General features: G+C 36.2%; 1 protein-coding gene across 17 annotated transcripts in view; it reads right to left on the bottom strand.

Moving 5' to 3' along the window:
- The window catches only part of UNC79 (unc-79 subunit of NALCN channel complex), a 233,386-nt gene extending 210,947 nt beyond the window's left edge, over positions 1-22,439 (bottom strand). For 6 of the 17 annotated variants that reach the window (XM_019745555.3, XM_019745546.3, XM_019745609.3 and 3 more), the window contains exon 1: positions 21,730-21,747. Coding sequence is in view for 3 of the 17 variants with exons in the window: in XM_074327009.2 (XP_074183110.2) it covers positions 13,930-14,001; positions 21,730-21,751 (94 nt within the window). In the remaining 14 variants the exon portion in view is untranslated. Of the gene's footprint in view, positions 1-13,929; positions 14,002-21,729; positions 21,861-21,914 lie in introns of those variants that run through there. The other 11 variants (XM_074327007.2, XM_019745573.3, XM_074327013.2 and 8 more) reach the window with 5 other exon arrangements.
- Between the last annotated feature and the right edge of the window lie 3,766 nt (positions 22,440-26,205).

The raw sequence follows: 26,205 nt of genomic DNA, 5'->3' as shown, positions 1-26,205 counted from the left end.
TCATCAGCTTTTGATGGAACACTCACTAATGTGCTAGGCACTTTGAGGTATGAATAAATCAACAGTGAAAAAGACATAATCCTTATCTTCTGGGTCACAGTAATCACAGTAATAATTATAAATTCTGAGTGTTTACGTTGTGCCACTAAATGTAAAAATAATAGTTGTGTTATTATAATTATTCCCATATTACCAATGAGAAAACCAAGGCTTAAAGTCAGGTAACTTGCTCAAAATCATACAGGAGGTAAATAATAAAGCTACTTTCTAACATATCACCTATGAAAAGAAACAATTGAACTAGTTGTAGCCCATTGTACATTTTTAGGGCATTAAAAAAAAACAACACATAGATACCTAAAATCATCCAATGCTTTCATGCATGAATTAGTGAGACCTAAACAACTGCCAGCTGGAGTAAGTTTTACACGGAAGCACTTCATTTGCCAGAGATGGGGCACTTGCAATAAAGAAAAGGGGAAAAACAATTTATTCAAGTCAAAAGAGGAGATTGCTGTTCCTGTTTCTATTGAACTATTTGGTCAGAAGAGTTTATGCTAGGAACTGTGAAAGTCAGATTCATTTCATAGTGTGATGGAGAAAGTCATAAAGGCAGTAAATTTTCTTCAAATTGAGTGTTTGTTGGATACCAGTAATAATTTGAAATGGAATATGGAGCTCTATTTTTATTTTCACGCAATCAGGTTAGGTTATAGAAGCTTGTTTTTTAAAGTTTACTGGGCAGCTTCCTCAGATCAAGGTTTTGCAATTGAGAATTAGGTCAAATGTATGAAAACAATTAAATTTACTATATGAAAAAAAAAAAAAGATTTTGAGATTGAAGAGGCCAAATTTTAAGTACCTCCCATCCCACCCAAAGAGTGATTCACAAGGTTGTACTTTTTTCCTGATGTGACAAGACATCTGAATACTATAGTTGAAACTGCAAGGATCAGGTGGGAAGGGGAATAGGAAAACAAGAGTATTACTGATTTGTTCAAGGAAGTATAAATCCAGACATATGGATTTAGCAGATGAAAATTAGAGAAAGTTTCAATCTTCCATTGCTAAACATACTGAGCTCTCTAAAATCATAGATTTTTGAGGAACTGAGGAGCAATTTGGTGGAAATTAAATGATTTCAGAGATATACAGAGGCTGATGACTCTGAATCATTCTTTAAGTTTCCATGTCTAAGTGAAATACTCAAGTCATATTTGAATTATCAACCATCTGTCCAATCAGTGTGACTCCATTTCAAAAGAAAATGATTGCACCAAAAATAAATTATACTCCCAAAAAAGATGCAGATATCCCAGAATTGCCTAAATAAGAAGATGAATTATAAACAGCACTACCCTGAAATTTAAATGTCTGGCTACATAGACAAACTCTGGGAAATATCTGGGATCCTACTTTCCTGTTAAAGTACAGACAGGACTGAAGTGCAAGTTGAGGTTCATGATAAACCTGGAGTTGAAATTCAGATGTGCTGTGACTGAGAACGTACTACACAATCCTCAAGAACAATTCAATCCATCATACAAGATTTTCTCTAACTTGATCAAAACTGATTAATTCAATAGAAAATTAAAACTCTTTGGAGACTCTTTTTAAGACTCTTGAAAACATAACATTTCTTTAGTATTTATTTACTATGTACCAGGCACTATTCTAAGCACTTTATCCTTACAACAATCCTATGTGGTAGGTGCTAGTTTATTCCCCTGCCCTTCTTTTTCTATACATGAAAACACTGAGGGAATTGTTATCAATTTTAAAAATTTGCACAGTCTACACATAAATTGTTCTTTTACTCATTAAGCAAATATTTATTGAGGATCAATGATGTGCCAAATACTAGTGATATAACAGTGCGTGAGACAGCTACAGCCCCTAATCTCATGGTGTGTATCATAAAGTGTCAAAGATGAACAAAAAGGACCAAAAAAAAATTTTTGTTTTACAGGTCTATGAAGAACCATACGGGGGCCTAAAATAGAGAATAAAGAAGGACATAGGAAATACCTTCTTTACATTGGATGGTTTGGGAAGGTCTCTCAACAGAGATCATATTTAAGATATAAAGAATAAGTAGATGCCAGATGTGGAAAAATGGGGAAAAGTTTCTGGGTTAAGGCTACAAAGTAAACACTATCATCTCCATCATACACACCTGAAATGCCACCAAACTACAGTAAAAGGATCTTTTCCAGATAAGAAGAAAGGAACAACAGGCAAGAAGACACACAGCAACATAATTCTAGGAGCTGGAAAGCCAACAGACAAGCAGCAATTGCCTTGGCAGACCAGAGAGTTGAAGCCCAGGCCAACAGCAAGGAAAGCTGAGAATGAACAACGGGCATCTCAAAATTCTCAAAAGGCATGGAACTGGCAACACCAGATTACTCTGAACTAGAGGTGTGGAGCAGGAATGAGAGAGAGAAAAAAAAATTGGCTGAAAGCTGCCCAAGAAGCAACAGGATCCCTAAATTCTCTCACCTACCTCACATCCCTAAGAGAGCACCTCTCCCCAACTCAATGGATCTGAAGTTTATTGTCTAAAGAAAATATATACCGGAGGGTTTATGGAATGGAAGAAACCAAACACAGCTGAAGACTGGGGTAACCTACCTAAACCAAGGGGATTTGGTGGGTATATGAAGTATGAATACTGAGTACAGAGCCGAGTCAACCTCTGCCTGCCTCACCCAACACCTAGCAGCCAGACCCTTACCCTTCAGGCTGGAGACTGGAAGCCTCTTTTTTTCTCCTTCCTTCTGTGAACCTAACCAGTCAAAGAGGAAAGATCTGATGGCAGAGAGTGACATTAAAGGTCTCCCAATAAATGGCCCCCCAACATGCTCAGGTCAGCTCCTTAATCCCAACCGTTAAGCATGACGATAGGAAAGGATGGCCAGCTACCTAAATGAAGCCTCTAACATGGAAAGCAGATCAGAAGGAATAGAAAATCAACTTGGAAAAAAATAATAGCTTCTCTACATTGGATGATTTGCGAAGGTCTCTCATCAGAGATCATATTTAAGATATAAAGAGTGAGTAGATGCCAGACAGAAGAAAACCTTTTAAAAAAAACTGTTACTAATATAAGAAAGATGAGATACTCTATCCGAGAATGAATGTTGAGTTCCTTATTTTTTTCAAATGCAGAGAACAAACCAAACAGAAAAGTCCTTGCAAACTGAAAATGTGATCCTAGAATTAAATAACCAATAGAAGGGCTAGAAGAGACAATTGAGGAAATTTCCCGAAAATACAGAAAAAAAAAAAAAAAGAGAGAGAGAGAGAGAAAATAAGAAAGAACTGATTAATCCAGAAGGTCCAACATCAGAATAAAAGGATTTCCAGAAATGGCAATAGCAAAACTAAAAGGGTTTAAATCATTAACAAAACCGTTAAGAAATTTTTAGAATATGGCAAATTAAAAGGCCTATCACACTGAGTAAAAATAACAAGGCACATCATTGTGAAAGATCAGAAACTGGTGACAAACAAAAGATTCTCTATGCCTCTAGAGATTTTTTAACAATTTACGTCACTTAGGAAAGACCAGGAATCAGAATGGCTTTGGACTTCTCAAAACAACACTGGAAGCAAGACAATGAAGCCAGGCCTTTAAAACCCGGGGGCGGGGGGGGGGGGGGGGATTATTCTCAAAGTAGAAATCTATATTCAAGCAAACCGCAAATCAAAAATAAAGACATTTATGAAAAATGTATTTCCCATGCGTCCTTTCTCCTGGGAAAGACCCAGTACCTGGCTCACACTTCTGCATCCACCAAAATCCCCAACTGTGATGAACCCTGCTTTTCTTGGACTCACTCACTGCTGACCTTGCTCTGTGACGTCCCCAGAATGGACTCTCAAGGATACTGAATTCAAACTGTGTCCCTACTTACCTTATCTTCATGGTATGAAAGATGGCATAAATTATTAATACATATACAGTTTCAAAAATAATATCAAATGCACACTCAAGACCCACCACCCAGATAAAAAGAACATTTCCTGTACCTTATCTGTATCGATCTCTACTTTCATCCCCCTCACTCACCATAAAGGTAAACACTTTTCTAACTTTTCTATGAAGTGTTCCCTTGATTTTCTTTATAGTCTCATGCCGAGCATGTATATAGCATATAGTAATAACACACTGCATTATTTACTGAAGAGTAAGCCCAAACTCAATAGTGTCAGGAAAACACAATTTTGCCACTGATTTGAAAGTTCCCATAGTTACAAGTGTTGGTCGTCTCTTAGTGGCAACAGGAAAAAAGGACTAAAGAGGCTGCTATGATTTCATCTTGACACAGACACAGAGAGTGGACGAAGAGTCACAAGTCTAGTTCTAACAACAGCAGCCATTTATTCAGGAAATGGATCTTAAATACCAGAGAACAAGGTTTAAAAGAGAGTCAGGTTAAATATGCTAAAAGGGAAGGGTTCTGGGAAGAGGGCAGTGGCAATAGCAGAGTTTTTTAATCAACCCAAGCCCCTCACCTAAAAACAGACAGATTGATGAGGATGGCAACCCCAACACTGGCTGACAATATCTACAACAAAACTAGGTGACAAGGTAGCCCTATAAACCAACTCTCAGAGGATGAGGACAAACTTCTGACAGCTACACGCCCATGCGGTAGCAGCATCCACACCAGGAAGGACATGGGGCCACTGACGGTCCTCGGGACAGGGGAGCTCCCAAATCATCCACAGGTACTCACAGAGAACTATGGCGACCAACATGAAAACAGAAGTCAAAGCAGGGAGGGGATTCCTCAGGTAATAAGAGTTATGGTAAGGGGAGCACATCAAATCTGAAAACAAACCAAGGCTACTTTCAGGATAAAGCCCTGTGATCAGAAGAAACTGCTGGGAATAGAATCTCAATTGAACCCTGTAAGGATATTAGATGCAAAGGAGAAAGTCCAAATAAAAGTGGGGAAGGGAACCAAAGAAAGCCAGTCTCAGAAAGTACAAGAACGTTTTTTTTCTTACTTTGCAAAACAAGAACATAGAAGAGGAGCCATAAAGTTATCCTGACCTTCCCCTCCCTCCTAAAATTACAACAAAACTTACTTTCTTTAAAAGATGAGCAACAGAAAATCCCATACAAATTTATCACAAGAGAAAGAGAATAAGAAGCAGAGACATGTGCACTATACAGATGAAAACTGTAACCTCATATTTCAAAACAAGCAAAAAGAAATTAAGAAAAGGATTGAAACTGTGTTATTAAACACACTGAAATTAAGTGACTAGAGAAAAGAGGTTGTAAAAAGAAAGGTGACGGGACAACATGGATTAGAGGTTATTATGCTAAGTGAAATAAGTCAGACTGAGAAAGACAAATACCATATGATCTTGCTTATACTTGTATGAGGAATTTAAAGAGAAAAAAAAAAAAAGACCAAACAAAACAGAAACTGACTCATGACACAGAGAACAACCTGACTGTTGCCAGAGGGGGTGGGGTTTGGGGAGCTGCGTGAAAACAGTTGAGGGATTAAGAAATACAAGTTGGTAGTTACAAAATAGTCACAGGGTGTAAAGTGCAGCATAGAGAATATAGTCAATAATGTTGTAACTACAATGTATAGTGACAGGCGGGAGGATCACTGTATAAATTATATTAGGTTGGTGCAAAAGTAATTGCGGTTGAAAAGGTTAAAAATAATTGCAAAAACCACAATTACTTTTGCACCAATCTAATATAAATGTCTAACCACTGTGCTGTACACCTGAAACTAATATAAAATAATATTGAATGTCAACTGTAATTGAAAAAAAATGAAACAATTTAAAAAAACAAAAAACAAAAAAGAAGGTGAAAGAACTCTGGAGAGAATTAGAAATAAAAAAGGAAATATTTTTAAAATGGAGTCTCAACCAGTAGAAACATAGGAATAAATAAACACAATGGATAATGTGTAAGAGAAATAAAACATGGAAAGAAGGAATCCTTAAAAATTAAAAAGAAATGAAGAACAGTATGGAAGTTCCTCAAAAAAATTAAGAATATAGTTACCACATGAGCCAGCAATCCCTCTTCTGTATATCTACCCGAAAAATTTGTAAACATTTATTCACAAAAATATATGCACCCCTATGTTCACTACAGCATTATTCATGGTGGCCAAGACATGGAAACAGCTAAAGTGTCATTTGATAGATGACTGGATAAAGAAAATGTGGCATATATACAGTGGAATACCACTCAGCCATCAGAAAGATGAAATACTGCCATTTGCAACAACATGCATCCATCTTGAGATTATTATGCTAAGTAAAATAAATCAGATGGAAAAAGTCAAGAACCATATGATTTCACTCATATGTGGGATATAAAACTGAAAGCAATATGGGCCGGCCCGGTGGCTCAGGTGGTTGGAGCTCCGTGCTCCTAACTCTGAAGGCTGCCTGTTCGATTCCCAGAAGGGCCAGTGGGCTCTCAACCACAAGGTTGCCGGTTCAACTCCTCGAGTCCAGCAAGGGATGGTGGGCTGCGCCCTCTGCAACTAGCAATGGCAACTGGATCTGGAGCTGAGCTGCACCCTCCACAACTAAGACTGAAAGGACAACAACTTGACTTGGAAAAAAGTCCTGGAAGTACACACTGTTCCCCAGTAAAGTCCTGTTCCCCTTCCCCAATAAAAAAATATTAAAAAAAAAAAAAGAAAACTGAAAGCAATAAACAAACAGGACCAACAAACAAAAACTCATAGACACAGACAACAGTTTAATGGTTACCAGAGGGTAAGGGGGTTAGGGGGAGGTGGTAGATGAGAGTAAAAAGGGTCAAATATATGGTGATGGAAGGAGAATTGACTTTGGATGGTGAGCACACAATGCAATATACAGACGATGTATTATAGAATGGTACACTTGAAACCTATATAATTTTATTAACTAATGTCACCCTTTCCATAAATTTAATAGAATTTATTTTCTTTAAAAACAGAAATAAAGAGGTTTCTGGCTATGATAAAATAAACCTCTACCGACAGCTCCTCCTCCATTTCTCCCATAAAACTACCGCAAGGCTTGGACATGACGAAAAGGCAACTGCGTGAGAGCAGAGGAGAATGGACAGAAGCAGACAGACTCTGAGAGGGAATCCAGCTGCCAAGGAAGAGGGGAGACAGGCAGCTCTGTGAGGAAATTCCCATCTCTGTGGCATTGAGCCTGAGGCTAAGTGCAGTCCATGCATAGCGGTGAGGGCAGACATAGAAAAACCCACAATCTTTCTGACCTGGGGAACCAGCAAAGGAAAGCATGACAAACAGCGGATGTTGAAGCAAGTGGGGGACACCCACAGGGGAAAGGGGACAGGCAGATTCTGAATAGCCACCTCCCTGACTGGCCCCTGAACCACACAAGTCAAAAACAGACTCAAAGCAACCCAGCTAAAGGCAAACGATCTGAACAAAGGAAGGAGTTACTGCACAAGCAACCGAGTTTGCAGTTCAAGCCCAGCCAAGAAAATAACCTACTAAAATAAAGGCAACACTAGTCACCAGTGGGAAGTAATAGAACCCAAAGTCTCCACAACTTAACATATATAATGTCCAGGATACAATCCAAAATTATCCGACATACAAAGATCCAAGAAAATGAAACACATTCTCCGAAGAAAAGAAAATCAGTCTAGTTCGATCATGAAATGAAACAGATGTTGGAACAGACAGGTATAATCAACTACTATAACTATCCTCAATGAAGTAAAACAAAACATGCTTTCAATACATGAAACTCTCATCAGAGAAATAAGAAGTCCCAACAGAAAAATAAAAATAATAAAAGAAGAACAAGATGGAAATTCTAGAAGTGAAAAATACGAATTTCTGAATTAAAAATTCACTGGATGGACATGACAGAGGAAAGAGTACATGAACTTGAAAATAGATCAATAGAAGGTATTGAAGGTTGAAAAACATAGGGAAAAAAAGATTGGGGGGAAAAAATGTACAGAACCTCAGAGGCCTGTTACATAACATCAAACAGTAAAATTAACGATGTGTAATTGAAATACCAAAAGGAGAGGACTGAAAGAATGGGAGAGAAAATATATTTGAAGAAATAATAGCCAAGGATGTCCCAAATTTAATTTTAAAAAAATTTTTTCACACACGAAATGATAAGCAAACACCAAACAGACTAAACATCTAGCAGCCTATATGATCCTCAAACTGTTAAAAGCCTGAAATAAACAGTATATCTTAAAAGGAACAAGAGAAAAATATACTACATACATATTACAGACATATTACAACTGATTGCTGAATTCTCCTCTAAAACCGTGAAGGTCAGATGGAATAATATCTTTGAAGTACTAAAGGGAAAAAAAAACTGTCAAAGCAGAATTCTATATTCAGCAAAAATATCATTCAAGAATAAGAGCAAAATAAAGACATTTTCAGATAAAGAAACTGAAGAAATCTGGTCACAAGCAAAGCTGTGTTACCAAAAAAAAAAAAAAGGCTAAAGAAAATTTGGGGGATGAAGAAAAATGATACCAGATAGAAACAGAGATCCTCAGAAAAGAACGAAGAGCATCAGAAATGGTAAATCTCTTTGTAAATACAAAAGATACTATTTCCTGTTTCTTCTTAATTTCTTTATCAACCATATAACTTTAAAATTAAAATAATAACATTATCTTTTGGGATATACAACATATGTAGATATATTACACTAATGTAACAACTACGTTATTACATAACAACTATGAAATGAAGACGGATATGGACCCATAAAGTCTGCAAGATTTCTATATTTTAAATAAAATGGTATTATTAACTGTATGATAACTGTGAAAAATTAATGCTGTACATTATAATTTGCAGGTCAATCTTTACTTAAAAATGCAAAAGACAATACCTAAGAAGCAAACAGGAAAATTTTAAAGGTTGAAAGAAAATGAATGGAAAACATATGCCACTCAAACAGTAAGCAAAAGTATGCTGGAGTAGCATTATTAATATCTGATAACTAGATCTTTTAAACATATTAACAAGAACAAAGAAGACACTTCATCATGATAAAATAGATGATTCAACAGGAAAATACAACCATCATAAATGAGTATGAACCCAGTAACAGCACTTCCACTTCAAAACATATGAAGCAAAAATTGACAGATTTAAAGGGAAAAATAGACAATTCCATAATCATAGTTAAAGACTGCAATATGCTGTTATCAGCAACTGATAGAAAAACTAGACAAAAATCAGCAAAGACATAGAAGATTTGAACACATCACCCAAGAGTTGCAGAATATACTTTCTTTCCAAGTGCACATGGAATGTTTACTAGTACAGACCATGTTTGGAGCCATAAAATAAGTCTCAATTAATGCCAAAAGACTGAAATCTTACAGATATGTTCTCTGACAAAGATGGAATTGTTAGAAATCAAAGACAATAAATAACCAAGAAAAATCCCAACTATTTGGAAATTAAGCAACATACTTCTGAAGAAATTTTGGGTCAAAGAAAAATATAAGCTAAATTACAGGATATTTTGAACTAAACAATAATGAAAATATAACCTATCAAAATTTGTGGAATGCAGCTAAAGTAGATGCATTATGAGGAAATTTATGGCTTTAAGTGTCTGTATTAGAAAAGCAGAAAGGTCTGAAATCAATAAAATAAGGTTTCACTCTAAGAAACTAGAAAAAAAGAGCAAATTACATCCAAAGCAAAGCAAAGGCAGGAAATAGTACAAATAAGTGCAGGAATCAATAAAACGGAAAAACAATACAAAAAATAATCAAAACCAAATGCTGGTTCTTTGAGATCAATAAAATTGATAAACCTCTAACCACATAAGTCAAGAAAAAGGAGACATAAATTGCCAGTATCAGAATTAAAGGACATAGCAACAGTTTCTACAGATATAGAAAGGATAAAAAGGAATTATTACAAACAACTTTAGGTCAATAAATGGGCAAATTTATCAAAAGTACAAAATGGGCAAATTCCTTGAAAGACACAAATAACAAAGCTGACCAAGAAGAAATTAAAACAAGAAAAAAAATTGAACAGCTCTATATCAATAAATTGAATTTAAAATTTAAAATCTTCCCCCCACCACACACACAAATAACCACCACCACCCCCTTCAGACCTGGCTGCAGTGCTGAATTTTATCAAAAACTTAAGGAAAAACAAGCATCAATTTTATACAACTTTTTCAGAAAAAAAAAAAAGGTGAAACACTCCCAAACTCATTTTGTGAGACCAATTTTACTCTGATTCCAAAACTAGACAAAGATATCAAGCACAAAGAAAACTATAGACTGATAACAATCACGAACATAGATACAAAAATCCTTAACAAATTATTAGCAAATGAAATACAACACTATTTTAAAAGGATATGTATCATGACCAAATGTGGTTTATTTCAAGAATGAAAGGTTGATCTAATAGTGTGAAAGGTTCAAAGATTTCTACCCAAAACCAAGAGGCAAGGATATCCACTCACACCACTTTCATGGACATTGTTCTGGAGGTCTTAGCTAGTGCAATAAGGCAATAAATAGCAACAAAAGGTATAAAGATTGTAAAGATAGATGTAAAACTTGATTCACAGACAACGTGATGGCATGTGTTGCAAACCTTAAGTAATACCCCCAAAAATCTACTAGACTAATAAGTGAACATTGCAGGGGTACAGGATATAAGATCGACATACAAAAATCAATTATATTTCTCTACACTAACACCATACAATTAGAAAATGAAATTTAGAAAACAGTTCCATTCACAAAAATACTTAGGAATACATTTAATGAGCAATGTGGCAAGATATTACAATAGGAAATTAAACATGACCTAAATAAGTGTGCGTATATATCATTCCAAGGACTGGAAAACTCAATGTTGTTAAAAGAATAATCCTCCTCAAACTGATCTATAGGCCAAAGCCCAAGTAACCTTCTTTAAAAAAAACAAAAAGGACACATTGATTTTTAAGTTTACATGGAAAGCAAAGGACCTAAAACAGCTAACACAATTTTGAAAAAGTTGGAGGACTTATAGTACCTGATTTCAAGGCTCCCTATAAACTTACAGTAATAAAGACAGTATGTCACTGGCATAAGCATAGACATATAAATGAGTAAACAGAATGGAGTCTAGAAATACACCCAATCATATACAGTTGATTGATTTTTAACAAAGGTACCAAGATAATTCAACGGAGTCAAGATCGCTTTTACAACAAATGGTGCTGGAACAACTGGATACTGTATAAGGAAATAATGAACCTCAAACCTTACCTCATACCACATGTAAAGACTGACTCAAAAATAAACCTAAATGTTAGCGATTAAACTATTGTATTTCTAGAAAAAAATATTGGAGAAAATCTTGGTATCATTAGGTTAGGCAAAGATTTCTTAAACAGAATACCAAAATCACCAATGATAAAAGAAAAAATTGATAAAATGTACTTCATGATTTGAAAGTCTCATTTCTCAAAAGTCATAGTTACGAAAACACAAAGGTAAACTTCAGAATGGAAGCAAAATTTTTCAAAACAAAGAGCATGTATTCAGAATATATAAAAAGCTTTTACAACTCATTAAATAGAAGACCAAAAATTTAATAAAAAATGAATAGATTGGAACAGACGTTTCCCAAAAGAAGATATACAAACAGCCAATAGCACAAGAAACATGGTCAATATCACTAGTTCTCAGAGAAATGCTAATTAAGACCATCATGAGATACCACTACACCCTCACTGGAGTGACAAAAGTCGAAAAGACTGTCAATACCAAGTGTTGGTCAGGATGGGGAAACTGGAACTCGCTCCCACACTGCTGGTGGAAATGCACAATGTTTTAGACACTTTGAAAAACAATATGGCAATATTATTACATGAAATATTCATTTACCATACTGTCAAGCTATTCTACTCCTAAGTATTCACCTTAGAGAATTAAAAACATATGTCCCCATGAAAACATGTATGCAAATACTTTTAGCAGCATTATTCATATGGCCAAAAACTGGAAACAAACCAATATATACATACCATGGAATACAGAGCAATAAAAAGAACAAAATATTAATACATTCAATAACACAAATAAATCTCAAAACCTTCAAGCTAAATGAAAGAAGTCACACAGAAAAGACTACGTACTAAATGATTTCATTTATAGGAAATTCTAGAAAAGGCAATACTATAGTGACATAAAATAGCAGATCAATGTCTGCCTGGGACCGTGGCTAGAGGAAGGGGATCAAGAGCAAAGAGGAGGGGGTGGACGGTTAGCTCAGTTGGTTAGAGCACAGTGCTAACAACACCATGGTTGCTGGTTCGATCCCCGCATAGGCCATGGTGAACTGCACCCTCCTTAAAAAAAAAAAGATCAAAGAGGTACAGGAATCTTTTCAGGGTAAGGGGGCTGTTCTTTATACTGAGTAGGGTGGTGGTTACACTACTGTTTATACTTAGCAAAATTAATTCAACTATGCGGTCAAAATGGCTGAATATTACTATATATAACTATCTCCATAATAAACAAAAAACAGGACAAAAATAACATGTATTCCAATACGCAGGTACTTGGGCATATCTGCACTAGGAGACATAATGACATAAATGCTTGTACTTACTTATAATGAGTACGTTTGGATTTATGAGAATGATAATATTCAACTGAATAATTTCAATTTTTAATTTATATTTGACATCTCAATTTAAGAGCTAAACAAATATATTGCTATAATACTTATATACGTACAGAATGATCATGAATAGACTAGTTCACATATAGACTAATAAAAGTATATTGTACAGTTGATTCTTAAAAAACTCAAAAGAAATGAAGGGATTTTAAAAACATTCAGTAGAAATTGATCCATCCAGACAAGCAGCAAAAAAGATCCAATATACATAAGATACGGATTGCAAAGAATGCCAAACAATAGAACAAAATAAATCATAAAACTATAATTCCAGAATACTTTCCTAAAATTTAACAAAAAACTCTAAATTACATATTGAGAGGATATACCACAATCATTTCAGCAAGGCCTACACTGAGTCATAACTACTTTAAAAGAAAACAAAAACTCATTTGGGCAACCAGGCAAAAACGCTAAGTCACTAATAAGAGAAGGAAACCAAAATTGTCACCAGACTTTTCAACAATTGTTAATGCTCTGCCCGCCATCCCCTTCCGCTCCCCCGCAAAAAAAAAAAAAAAAAAAAAAAAAAAAAAGTGTAATAAATTTAAGATACTCAAGGAAGGGGAATGTGAGTTAAGCAAGTTATACCTGCCCAAACTGACCTCCAAGTACAAAGCTGCAAACAAACTATCATATGTAAACTTGCCAAAACTCAGGGTACATTGATCCTGTGTGCCCTTCAAAGAAATCTATTAGAAAAGGACATTCAGGAAACCAAAGAGACTAAGAGACAGTAATATAAGAATCAGTGGTAAGCGTTCAATATAAATATACCTGTAGAACAAAGCTAAACCATGGTTATAAAGGAGAGAATATAGTAGATATAATATAATATGATTATCAAAAATTGGGGTGGGGAAATAAGGACTGCATATGGATATGATCACCTAATAGACATTAACTGGAAATACAAAGATATTATTTTGATCAGATATTGGGATTGAAGGAGCAAGGGAGAAGAAGAGTTTACAAGCTAATATCAATATTGTTCAATGTAAGAAATCAATTAAATCCTAAAAAATGGATTAATGGTATATAAAAGTATTAGTATAACGTTAAACAATAAAACAACCAAGCAGATACAACCCACTGCATAATGAAAAAGTATAGCTATAAAAGACATAAAAATAAAACAATATGATAGAACTGAGGCCAAACATATTAATCATATCAATAGATGTAAATGGGCTTAACTCACCTATTGAAAGAAAAGGATTTTCAGATTGGCTAATAAAGCAAAATCCAACACTATGCAGAATACAAGACACACCTAAAACAAAGAGATTCAAAAGAGTTAAAAATAAAAGGATGGAAAAAGATATATCAGGCAAACACAAAAAGAAAACGGGGTCATAATCTTGATATCTGACAAAGGGGAATTGTGACCAAAAAAGCATTAAAATATATAAAGAAGGACACTTAATAATGTTTAAGGCCACAATTCACAATGAAGATATTACAATTACTAATATTTATGTACCCAATAACAGCAGTAATTTTTATTAAGCAGCAACCTACAGGAAATACAAGGAGAAATAAGACAGAAACACACTAATAATGGGATAAGTTTAACATACCTCACAATCCAAAATCAAGCATACTAAAAATTAATAAAGGTGAAGACCTAGGCAACATAAATAAGGTAGATCTTATAGATCTATATCAAACTCCAACCCTAAAAATAGAGATTGCAACTTTTTTTCAAGTACACATGGAACACTCACAAAAACTGACCAAATCTTAGGCCACAAGAAAACCTCAGTAAGTTCCAAAGAATAAAAATAATGCAAATATCATCCTCAGATTATAATGCAATAAAAATAAAAATCAATTAACAAAATTTTAAAAAAACAAAATTTCCTTCCACATGGAAATTTACAAGTATGCTTTTAAATAACTCTTGGGTCAATGGCAAAATACAAAATTTAATTGCACAACTTCTTGAAAATAGTAATAAAAGCCTGACATTTTCAGGAATCTGTAGGCTACAGCTAAAGGAAGTGTCGAAGAAAAATACATTGCATGAAATGACTATATCAAAAATATTAAAATAACTAAATTAACACCCAACTCAAAAAGCTAGAAAAAGAACACCAAAATAAAATAAAGAACTCAGGAAAAGGGGGAATTAATAATAAAAGCAGAAATTAATTTAGAAACCAAAAAAAACAACAGTAGAATAAGTAAATCCCAAAACTGGTTCCCTACAAAAGAAATCAACAATAGACAAACGACTAACTCAATCAAGGAAAAGGAGGCAGGGGACACAAATATACAGCACTAAATACACAACATTAGATATAGCAAGGAGAAAATAAACATCAAAATAATGGAAATGTTTAAATTTCTAAAAGACTATTTTGCATAATTCTATGCAAACAAATTTGAAAATTTAGATGAACTGAATAATTTTTTAGAGAAATAAAACTTACCAAAATTGACCCCAGTAGAAACAGAAAGTCTAAATAGAACAAGGGTCATTGAGAAAATAGAGAAAGAAGTTAAAAGAGTTCCACTATAAAAAAGTACCAGCCAGATGGTTTCACAAGGGACTCTAACAAACTTATAAAGATCAGATAACCTCAATATTACTTTAATTATTCCAGAGCACAGAAAAAGAAGCAAAACTTCCAGACTCATTTTATATAGTGAGCATAACATCGTTGCCAGATCTTGAGTAGAATTACTCCCCACCCCATCCCGAAAAACAGACAAACAAAAAACCAATCTAACATGAATATCAATTCAAAAATTATTAAATAAAATATGACAAAATCCAATCCAGCACACTAATAAAGTTAAGAGAAGTCATATGGTCTCCATAGATACGGAAAATGAACTTGACAAAGTTCAATACCATTTAGGTTTTGTTTTGTTTTTCTCAATAAAATAGGAATTGATGGCTACCTCATTACCCCAGCCCAAAAGAATAACTTTCTTAATACAGAAATACTAGAACCTTTCCTACTAAAATTAAAAACGAGATAAGAATACTCACTGGCTATGCTATATTTAACATTGTGTTAGAGCTATCTGCCAATGCAATACGAAAAGACAAAACAATTAAAGATAATAAGAATTGGATAGAAAAGGATAAAACTATTTTCTATTTTCAGATTATATAATCATACATCTTGAAAACCCAAAGAATAGCTGAAAAAACAACTACAAAAAGAAAATAATGTAGTAAAAGTTATAAAATTAGCACAAAAAATCAATAGCCTTTATGCATAAAAATAAAGACCAAAAAAAAGGACCCCATTATGCAGAGCTACCCATATCTTTTCAGAATATAAGAAATAAATGCATGTGAATTTCCAACAGTGATGCTGCAAAATGAAAATCCCCACTTAAAGCCTATTTATTGGTTAAGTAATCAGTATGTAAATCTTGAACAGATGTATTATCAAAGGATCCACATCAAACATGAAGAGTCCCTGACTTCAGATGTATTACCGTTTTATCTAAGAAAAACAGTTAGCTGTGTGCTAAAATTGTCTACCAATTAGGAATCATAATTATTATGCTGAACATAACAATAGAAATTTAAACTGATGAGAAAGAACCAAAAACACAATGAATGTTCAGGAAAAGTATAACTTGTTATATAAATACTATAAATTTGATTTAGCAAATACGTTTTAAGCACTTTTAACAAGTGTATTTTTATTCTCCTGTAAAAACATTTGAAAAGCATGCATTCTGTTGCACAGAATGCAGAACTTCAAACTGGCAAAAATGTGTAATCCTCACATTAATGAAATCCAAAAACTTAATTACACAATCCTCCTTTATAAAAGACATTCAATTCACCCTCAATCATTTTCACTTATACAAGAAACAGTTTTTGTGCAAACACTGCAGTAGACAACGAAGTTTGCACACTGGAGCCACAGAGATGAACAAAATACAGTCTACAGACAAAGTAAATGTGGACACCTAATATTAGAAAACTAATCGTTACAATACAGTGTGAGCACAGGAGTGAGGCATCCCGGGGAAGACTGGCAAGCAGGCAGGGCTACCAAGCTAAATATTGAACAATAAGAAGGAAAAGAGGGCCACAGAGGGAGAGAAAGCATTTCAGGCAAAAAGAACACGATACATTGGAGGACCTTAAAAAAAAAAAAAAGAAACAGTGCAATGTAAGGAGTTAGGGCAGTGATTTGGCTGGATGTGCTAGAATCAACAGGGTTTGCTGATCTGTTAAATAGTAATCATAGAGAGTAGAAGTTTAAGAAGACTCCCAACTTTTTGATTTGGGTTCATAGGTAGTGCCATTCATTGAAATGAGTAATACAAAAAGAAGTACAAGCGTGGGACAGAAGACAATGAGCTTGGGTTTGAGATGCCTATAGGATGTCTGGATAGAAACAAAGACTTATAGTAGTAGTTCAAGAGACATGTTTAGACTAGAAAATTGTATTTGGGTGTCATCCACATAAAGATGATAACTGTTACCATGAGATTGAATGAGGTTAAGAATCTGTAGGAATTAAAAAAAAAAAAGTGAGAGGACTAATGACAGAATCCTGTTTATAAAGGGCAAGAAGAAAGTAGTCCTAAAAAATTTTTGAGTAAGAACAGCCAGAAGAAAAAGAAGAAAAAAGAGTTTAAATAAGGAATGCGGCACCTAGTGTCGGTGGTACAGAGAAATCGTGTAAGACAAGAGCTAAAAATCATGTGCTCTTTTTGTTACCACAAATATGGTTAGTAGTCATATTGTTAGTATATATGAATAAAACTAGAGTTTCATGTATAAGAAGTTAGTGATGTTATGCAAAGATTTTTAAACAACTACAGATTGCAGTGCTGTTCAAAGGAAAAGTACTTTTCTATTTTAGTAATATTATCTTATAATGGGCATAAAGTTTTTTAAAAAACATTCTATTGATTTCTGCAAGCATGGCTCGTAATTATGTATGGGAGAGGGGCAAATTCAACTTCAAATCATATTGCAAATTAGCTATACTCTTAAAAGTGTTTTTGATGTAATCAAAAAGATTTTTAGTTACTGAGATAAAGATGTTGAGTAGGATAAACACATTACAAACAGCATACATTCACATTTCTATAATTAGCGATTTTTGAGCTTATACTCCAATTATCAGCCGGTTAATTTCCAAATTTGAAAAACACTGTGATGGATATTTATGTAACTGATTTACCAGTTGCTACACTGTCATCATAACACAAAAGGTTCATGCCTTAGGCAGTTCATGCCTTAGAAATGTCCTATTTAGGTGATTAGCCAATGCCTTCCGAGGTATACCAAGTCAAGGAATTGCCATGCAGACAGAGATCCCCTCCCACCCAGATTACTGTAGAGGACAAGGAAAGGAGAATAAAAAACAGTCCAATAACCCATCTCCCATTTAAGTGATATCATGGTTACTTTTTCTTCTGCTACACTCTGGGGGACTAGATCCAAATTTGTAATTTATAACATAGCAGCAAGCACAAGATTTTATACTTGATGATGATAATAATAGCTAACATTTAATTAACTCCTCATTATGTGTCAGGATTCTGTGCTAAGCACTTTTTATGCATCATCTCATTTCATCTTCACAACTACAACTATCCCCATTTTATAGATTAATGCAGTCGAGGCTTAGAGAGGCTGAGTTAACTTGTCCAAGGTCACACAGATTATAAGCAGGTCAGAATTCATACCCAGGCAGCAGTCTGATTCTAGAATCCCAACTCTTAACTTCTGCTCTCATCAAAAGCAAGCTTCTTTTGGAAAGCACACACACAAAGTACTCCAGATTGATCAATTTTAACTCTTAGAAGGCAGAGAAAGTTGGGGGGTGGGAGGGTACAGGAGAGTTGGACTCCTCTTTAGAATCCCAAATAAAAGAACTATAAATTCTTATTTTTATTATTCCAGATTCTATGTCAGCTACATAAACATTTCAAAGTTCATTTCATGCAGTGAACTTTGTAAGAAAAGGAAGCATTTGGAGGGGAAAAAAAAATTAACTCTTCTGCAATCGCCTGAGAAATTGCTAAGAAGCTTTCACCTTGTTACGATGTTATGTACATAGCATGGGAAACAGATAGAATGTATAAAAGCAGCCTCCAAACTATATCTTAGCTAAAACTAGCCTCTCTTTCATCATTATTACTTATTTCATAAAAGAAAATACCACTACATAAAAATAAAATCATTTTTCACATATCCGTGATACATTACATTTCAAAGGTAAATCACGTAATCTGTTTGGGTTGAAATGCAAGTACTTCCTCTTGCTGATTCAACCAAACTATGTCCATTTCCTGTACCAGTGAAACCTTTACCTACACAAGAGGCCCAGGAAGAAGAGTAATAGGAATAATACTTTCACATTATGTTAAACCTAATTTTCCCCTTTCGGTCCTTAGGCAAGTGGTACTGTGCACACGCCTGAATGCAGAGGAGAAATGAACTCTCTCGTTCTCTCCGTTCTGGTGGTCTTCACATCCAATAGAAGAGAAAAATCTCATGGTCTTCCCTTCTCTTTCTCTTTCCCCTTAGCCACACTCTACAGAGTCCAAGGATAAAACACGATCTGCATCTTCTCTTTATTAGAAAGTATTCACCCTTCTTGAACATCAGCTCTGCAATCTTTTATGTGTTTACTCTCTATTTTCAGGTATATGATGTCAATCCATTCAAGTTCATGCACGTAAGAGAAAAAGAAAAGAGATTCTTAACTTCCCTTCACTCTAAACAAAGACACCTAAAAACACCCAAAGCATCCTTTTCCTCTTTGCAGCCTACTCCCATTTACCTCCGTTGCCCTCCAAAACCCTTAGGACTAAACAAAGATAGCTGCTACCACTATTCCTTATTTGATAGATGGAAACTCTGAGGCACAAAACTATTAATTGCCCAGCATCACACAGTTCATCAGAAGGGCATGCAAAACTCAAGTCCACATGTTCTAGCTTCAAATATGGTGTCCTTTCCACTATCTACAGATGGAAAAATCTGTTTTACAAACAATTCTAAAATAGCTACTGAACTACACACTACTTGCACTACACAGCCAAGTCCACACGCAGATTTTACTTATCTTGTCTTGGTGTTAACTGTCCAGGAAAAAGACAAGACAAAGTATCCAGTGCATCTCAAAATATAACTAGGAAGAGAAAACACAGGAAGAGGACAGTAATACTCACTGGCTTTAACCTGAAATTTCTTATGTAATATGTAACTATAAAAATCAAATGACAGGTGGTGGTTTTCTTAACTGTACTATCATAAAACCTCTTCAAGGGTGCGATTTCCTCAGGTGGGAAGATCCACACCGATTCCAAGTATGTGGCCATTTCTCAAAACATAATGCATTCCATTTTCCCAAAAGCCTCTGTAGAAGCAAATTTTATCTTTGAGGTTTTGACTTAACTTTTGGAGACAGGCAAAAAAAATTACAAAAGAACTTTCTAGCTATTTAGAAGAGATGGACTATTAAATGGGAAGTAATTGTCAGTACTATAACCATCATTTATTGAGTACTTGTTCTGAGCTAGGCTCACTACTCAACCTCTCATGTGCATTCTCTCTTTTATAATCATAACCCCATCAGCATTATTACCCCAGGTTTACAGGTGAGGAAATAAAGTTCAGAAAAGTCAATTACCTCATCTAAGGTCAAACAGTAAATGGTAGAACTAGGGTTCAAACTCAGGTGTTCCAGATTCCAAAAAACATGGTAAAGAGGTACAAACACTGGATGGTAGCTGGGCATAGACAATCTCTAGTAAACCATCAATCTGGAAATTCCATGAGTCTTCAGTTCATTTAACCTATCTGGTGAGTAAGTGACAGACCACTTTTTATCATATACAAGCTACTGCCCCCAAATAATAAGACTACAGTTTGGGGTGTCTCACAGAATGGCTTTAACAGCTATTCCAAAGAAGAATAACAAAGACTTTTAAGTACTGACAGCATTATCAACATAACTATGCATAACTACCTTGTTTGAAAGAAACAAGAATCAATTCGATGAATAAGTTCTGGTGTATTTGTTAAAAATTCCAATTAATTGATTAATAAAAACATCTTTTATTCACAATCAGAAGTTTAAGTTCCTGAATCCCTCAAGTGCACTATGGAAAAGGTTTCACATTAATCAACCTACCAAGTACATACTGAAGGCCTACTAATGCGCACTGCAATAAGGGACTGTAGGGAGCCTATTAGAAACTTCCTCTGTTCACGAGGATTCGCAGGTTGTTTCCAACCAAACAACCACTCAACCATTACTGGGACAACTCAAATCCTTTTGCTATTTGTTATAGTCTGTGTGAGCTGCCCTACAAAGGAAAGCGCTTTGGAAAAATAATTAGATCATTTTCCCAGAGCCCCTTTCACTCTCTTGCAAGTCCCAACTCCTGCTTTAACCTATGCTTGTGCTTAGTTTTAGCATTAGTGTTGGTATTCCTGAGCTGATATTTCTCACACTAGATCCTGAATTCCGCCTGGCTCCCCGGTCCACCCCCACCCCCTTCTCTCCCTGCTTGCCTCTCCAACCCGAGTGGAAACTGCAGACAAACTCCCCTATGGCTCCAGCACAGAGAACTGGGCATGCTCAGAAGGCCAGGCAGGCTTTGCTTGTACTGACAGCTCCCCGCCCCTGATTTGCCGCTGTCCCCCTTCCCCCACTCCAACAAGACATACTGAAATGTTTATCAGAAAGATACGAGGCCTCTTTTTTTCGAGAATGACCCCATTCTAATTTCATTTCGCAGGGTCTTTCAGTTTTGCGAAACCCCACAAGCCCGAGGAAGACCGCATTATTTTTCAGCACCGGGGACAGCGCCGCGTTGCCATTAACGTCCACCCTCCCCCACCTTCTCTTCAACCCCCCACCCCGCACCCGCCCCAACCTCAGCCCCCACCCCCGCACCAGCACGATGCCAAGGTCTCCCGGCAGCCGCAAACGCCGCAACTGCAATAGCTCCCAGCCGGAGGCCGGGCCGGAACGCCGGGCCGGCTGCTACTTACACTGCTCCGCTTTGGTGGACATGGTGCTGTCCAGATGGAAAGGCTTTGCCCCAAAATCTGTGTCGTGTGAGCTCCCTCGCTCCGCCAGCGATGTTGCGAGGAAAAGAGCGCATACCCCCCACCCCCCACCCCCTCGCTTTCCCCCTCCCTTAGGCCCGTGTCGCTACCATTCGGACAAAACGCACATCAAATTGCAGAATTCGGTCCCGGAAGGTTAGGAAATCGCCCCCGGAGAAATGGGTGGGATTTAATAGGCGGCCAAAGGCTTCCTGTCCGTCCCCTCCTGGAGCTGCCCGCGTTGATGTGGGCGGGGAGACCGAAAGGAGAGAGCAAGCTGCGGCTCCTGGTGAAATGGGAAAATGGGCTCGACCGGGGGAGGAGTATTTCCATTCATAAGGCGCACGGAGGGGACGGGTGTTTCCCAGAGAAAAGCCTCTTAAAGTGCCGGAGTCCCCGACCATTTGGATCTCCCATTGGCGTTCTCCGGGCCTGTAAATCCTGCTCCGGGAGCAGCCCCGGGTGTCTCAACCGGGTGACCGGAGAGGGACACAGGTGCGTCCCACGCTTCGTCTCAACCTCCGGGAGGAAGCAGGGGGAGGCGGATCCGGGGCGGGCTGGAGAGAGCCGGGGCCGAAGGGCGGTGAGGATGCAGCGGAGGACCGGGAGGAAGGAAATGCAGAAGTAGCCCTCAGCATGGCTTCCCGGCGTGCTGCGCTCGCTGCCCTCTGCCTCCCCTCTCTCATGGGCTCTCCTGCTGATGATTAGGATGGGAGGTCCCACTGACAGGGGGCTGTGAGAAGATTTCAGAAGTTGGGACTGCGGAAGGAGGAGATTTCCATGGATGGTGAAACTGGAAGGGCCACAGAAAAGGAAAATGCAAGACTGGAGACAGCAGGAAGCCAGGTGTGCTCCCTTGCCACCACCCGGGATGGAGACAGGCACGTTAGGAAGCCCCTCTGCTGGGAAACCAAACAAAGTCAATAGAAAAGGAAGGCGATGGAAAAAGAGCATCCTGAATATTAAAAGGAAGACAAAGAGTCATCTACAGAGCAGAGCGATATTCTGAGCCTGGACTTAAAATCAGGAAGAAGCAAATTCAAGACTCAGTTCCACCATATACTCATTCTAGGACCAATCCTTTAATGTCCCTAAGCCTCAGGTTCTTCATCTGTAAAATGGGAACAATAAAACCTGCCCTGTCACCTAAAGAATCATTGGGCAGATCAAATGGTATATTATGAATTTGAAAGTCCTTTTAAAATTAAAATACTGTACGACTGCCAACCATTCTGACCATTCTTCATTCAAATATAGAATTTAAATACTTTGTGAAAGCTGAGAAACAATGATCAAAGCAGGTTGATCTAGCAAAAGCTATCGAAGCAGAACTGTAAGAGGTGACCTGTTATTTTTAACATTGACAACTGGCCATGAAATCGATGTTTTTCCACCTCAACCAAAAAAGAATAATCTTTATTTTAGGGAAAAGAATGTTCAATTGTATATGATATGTACAATATATTCTAAATAAATCTTTAACAATTAAGAAAAAAATACGTAAACAAATACCAGGAAAAGATGTTTCTAAGTAGCCAAAAAAAGTCTACAGACAGCAAGGAAGCTGCCCATTATGACATACACAGCGGCTAAGCTTCCTGGTAGTAGCAGAATGTTAGTAATTTGTCTCTTTAGGATGTATAGGCAACCGGACTATGTCACCTCGCTGCTTGACAGGTTGCTCTGGCTAATTGGACAGATCACCCTACCATTTTCATTTCCCAGAATACATCCCAAAGGGAATTCCATTCTTCAAAGATTAATGGTGATATGAAGAATGATGCTGAAAAGTTAATTTTTGGCAAAAATAAGTTGGGATCATTCTGAAAGAAAATATAAATTTGTGAGATGACACATCTTTTGTGTGACTAAAAGAAAAAATGATTTATTGAGGAATTTCTGGGAGTTTTAAGGCTTTAATAGAAAAACAAAAACAATAATTGAAAAAAAAATTTTTTTAATGTGGTATCTTGGATAACCCAGAAACAAAGTAACAAAGTATGTGTTAGAAAACTATTCTCCCTTGGACTGCTTACTAATCCTGCTGTTTCTCATCAAGTAAACCACCCAGTACCCTACTGAGGGAGTATAATGTTGTTAGGGGTACAGACTCAGGAGTTAGACCTTCTGGGATTGAAGTCCAGTTCTGCCTCGGTGTGACCTTGAGCAAGTTACTCTCTGTGTCTCCATTTCCTCACCAGCAGAATACTCTTAATAACATCGCTACCTCAAAGGTCATTGTCAGGATTAAATGAGAATACGTAAAGAATCTAGAACAATCCCTGGCACACTTCAAATGACACATGACAATGTAGAATAATCCCTAGCACATATCAGTGTTTACTGTTGTTAATATTACTGTACAAGCCACTCAAATGCACCCATTCCATTAAGGTTAGTTCTGACTATTTCAAAGCCTAAAATCATCCATATACTTGATACCCTAATTATCAACTTAGGTAGGCTCTTAGAGCTTCAATCTTCTGACTTGTCTACTGTGCTAATTTACTAACCTGGACCATATCCATTACCCATCTTCTCCATTCCAACAGATGGCCTGACTTACTACTTCAAAGAAACAAGTATGAACTTCCTTACCTTTCCTTGTCTTTGTCTCTACCTGTGTCAACCTTTCTCTTTCTTCTATTGCAGAAGTAGTACCTATCCTCACTGCAAGTGAAATGCCCTTTTCTTCTTAATATATGCCTCTAATTATAAATGCTTCCATTAATTGTCTTCTCTCTTTCCAACATTTTAAGTCTCCATCTTTTCAATGCATTGTTCTGCTCTGCTCAAAAACATGAATAAATGTTCCATCCTGGAAAAGCTATACCTGCCATCATACTGAATAAGCAATCTCCATTTCCTCACCTACTGCCTCCATTTCCTCAGCATCCCTCTATAATCAACTCCTTGCTGCAACAAGTTCTTTCAGTAGTCACTAATAATTTCCTAATAGTAAATTATAATTATCTTATCTCTTGGTGACTAATTCCAGCATTTCAAATATCTCTCTATTCATTTGTTAAACTCCCTGTTCCCTTAACTTCCATGCTGTAACGTTCTGAAAACTCTTCTCCAAACTTTTGGTGCTTCTTTTGTTTAATGAAGTATTTCCAACTGGAAATATAAAAAATAGCATAAACACTAATTTTGCACTACTCAGTGCCATCAGATCTTAATATTTTGTCAAATTTTCATTTGGTACTTTACTTTTAAGAAATAAAACATTTTAGATTCACTTGAAGCCCATAAAGCTTATCTAAATGTGTGGCTAATCAAACCCTCATATTTTTATACTATTCATTTATTCATGCAGCAAATACTTACTGAGTACCAATTATGTGCCAAACACCTAGGCACTGGGAATACAGTTAAAAAAAAAAAAAAAAAAAAAGACAAATCTGTGCCTCCATGGAGCTAATATACTACCGTGTTTCCCGGAAAATAAGCCAGACCATCAGCTCTAATACATCTTTTGGAGCAAAAATTAATATAAGACCCGGTCTTATAGTAAAATAAGAGCAGATCTTAAATGAATTTTTGCTCCAAAAGACGCATTAGAGCTGATGGTCCAGCTAGGACTTATTTTTGGTGAAACACAGTAGGGGGGAAGAAAAAAAATTAAGTAAAATATATAGTATCTTATCCAATAACTACATAAGCGAAAAAGTACTAAACCAAGGAAAAGAGAGAAGAAATATTGAAAGAGCTTAGAATGTTGGGTAGGGTAAAATTTTAGATAGGGTAGCTTCTACACACTATATAGATCTATATCCAAAATGATATGTATTGTTTCACATTTTTTGAACTTTATATAATTAATACTCTACTAACATATCTTTGTGAATCACACTTTTTACTCAACATCACATTTTGACTTAATCATGTTGATACAAAAAGCACTATTTATTCATTGTCACTACTGTATAGTATTTCATTTTATAAATATCCCACAATTTATTTACCTACTGTCTTGTTGATGAACATTTCAGTTATTTGCAACTCTTTCCTATTACCAAAAAACTGCAATAATCATTCTTATATATGGGTACATGTGCAAAATTTTCTTTAAAATATTCTAAACTACAACTTTTACCAGCTACTGCCAAATTCCGTGCCAACATGATTGTATCAAGTCGCTCCAGGTTCCACTTCCAGTATAGCCAAATTAATGACTGTTGGACCAACCCTCCCAAAGATAACAACCGCAAACTCTGGATAAATTTTTTTAAATATAAAAATTAAACTCTGAAGGAACTGGACACTTACCAAAAGGTAGATCCTGGAAAGGTGACAACACTTGGATGAAATGAATATCACAACAATATGAATTTCCATTTTTTATAGCTTTTGACCTAAGGGGTAGGTTTGGTTGGTGCCGCCCAGGGTAACTAAAACTCCAAGAGTATACTGACA

The sequence above is a fragment of the Rhinolophus sinicus genome, chromosome 3, assembly GCF_057876585.1.
Source record: "Rhinolophus sinicus isolate RSI-liver-muscle chromosome 3, RSI-T2T, whole genome shotgun sequence".
Lineage (NCBI taxonomy): Eukaryota > Metazoa > Chordata > Mammalia > Chiroptera > Rhinolophidae > Rhinolophus > Rhinolophus sinicus.
Note: the sequence above shows the minus strand (reverse complement) of the source record. Positions and strands in the feature narration are given on the sequence as shown.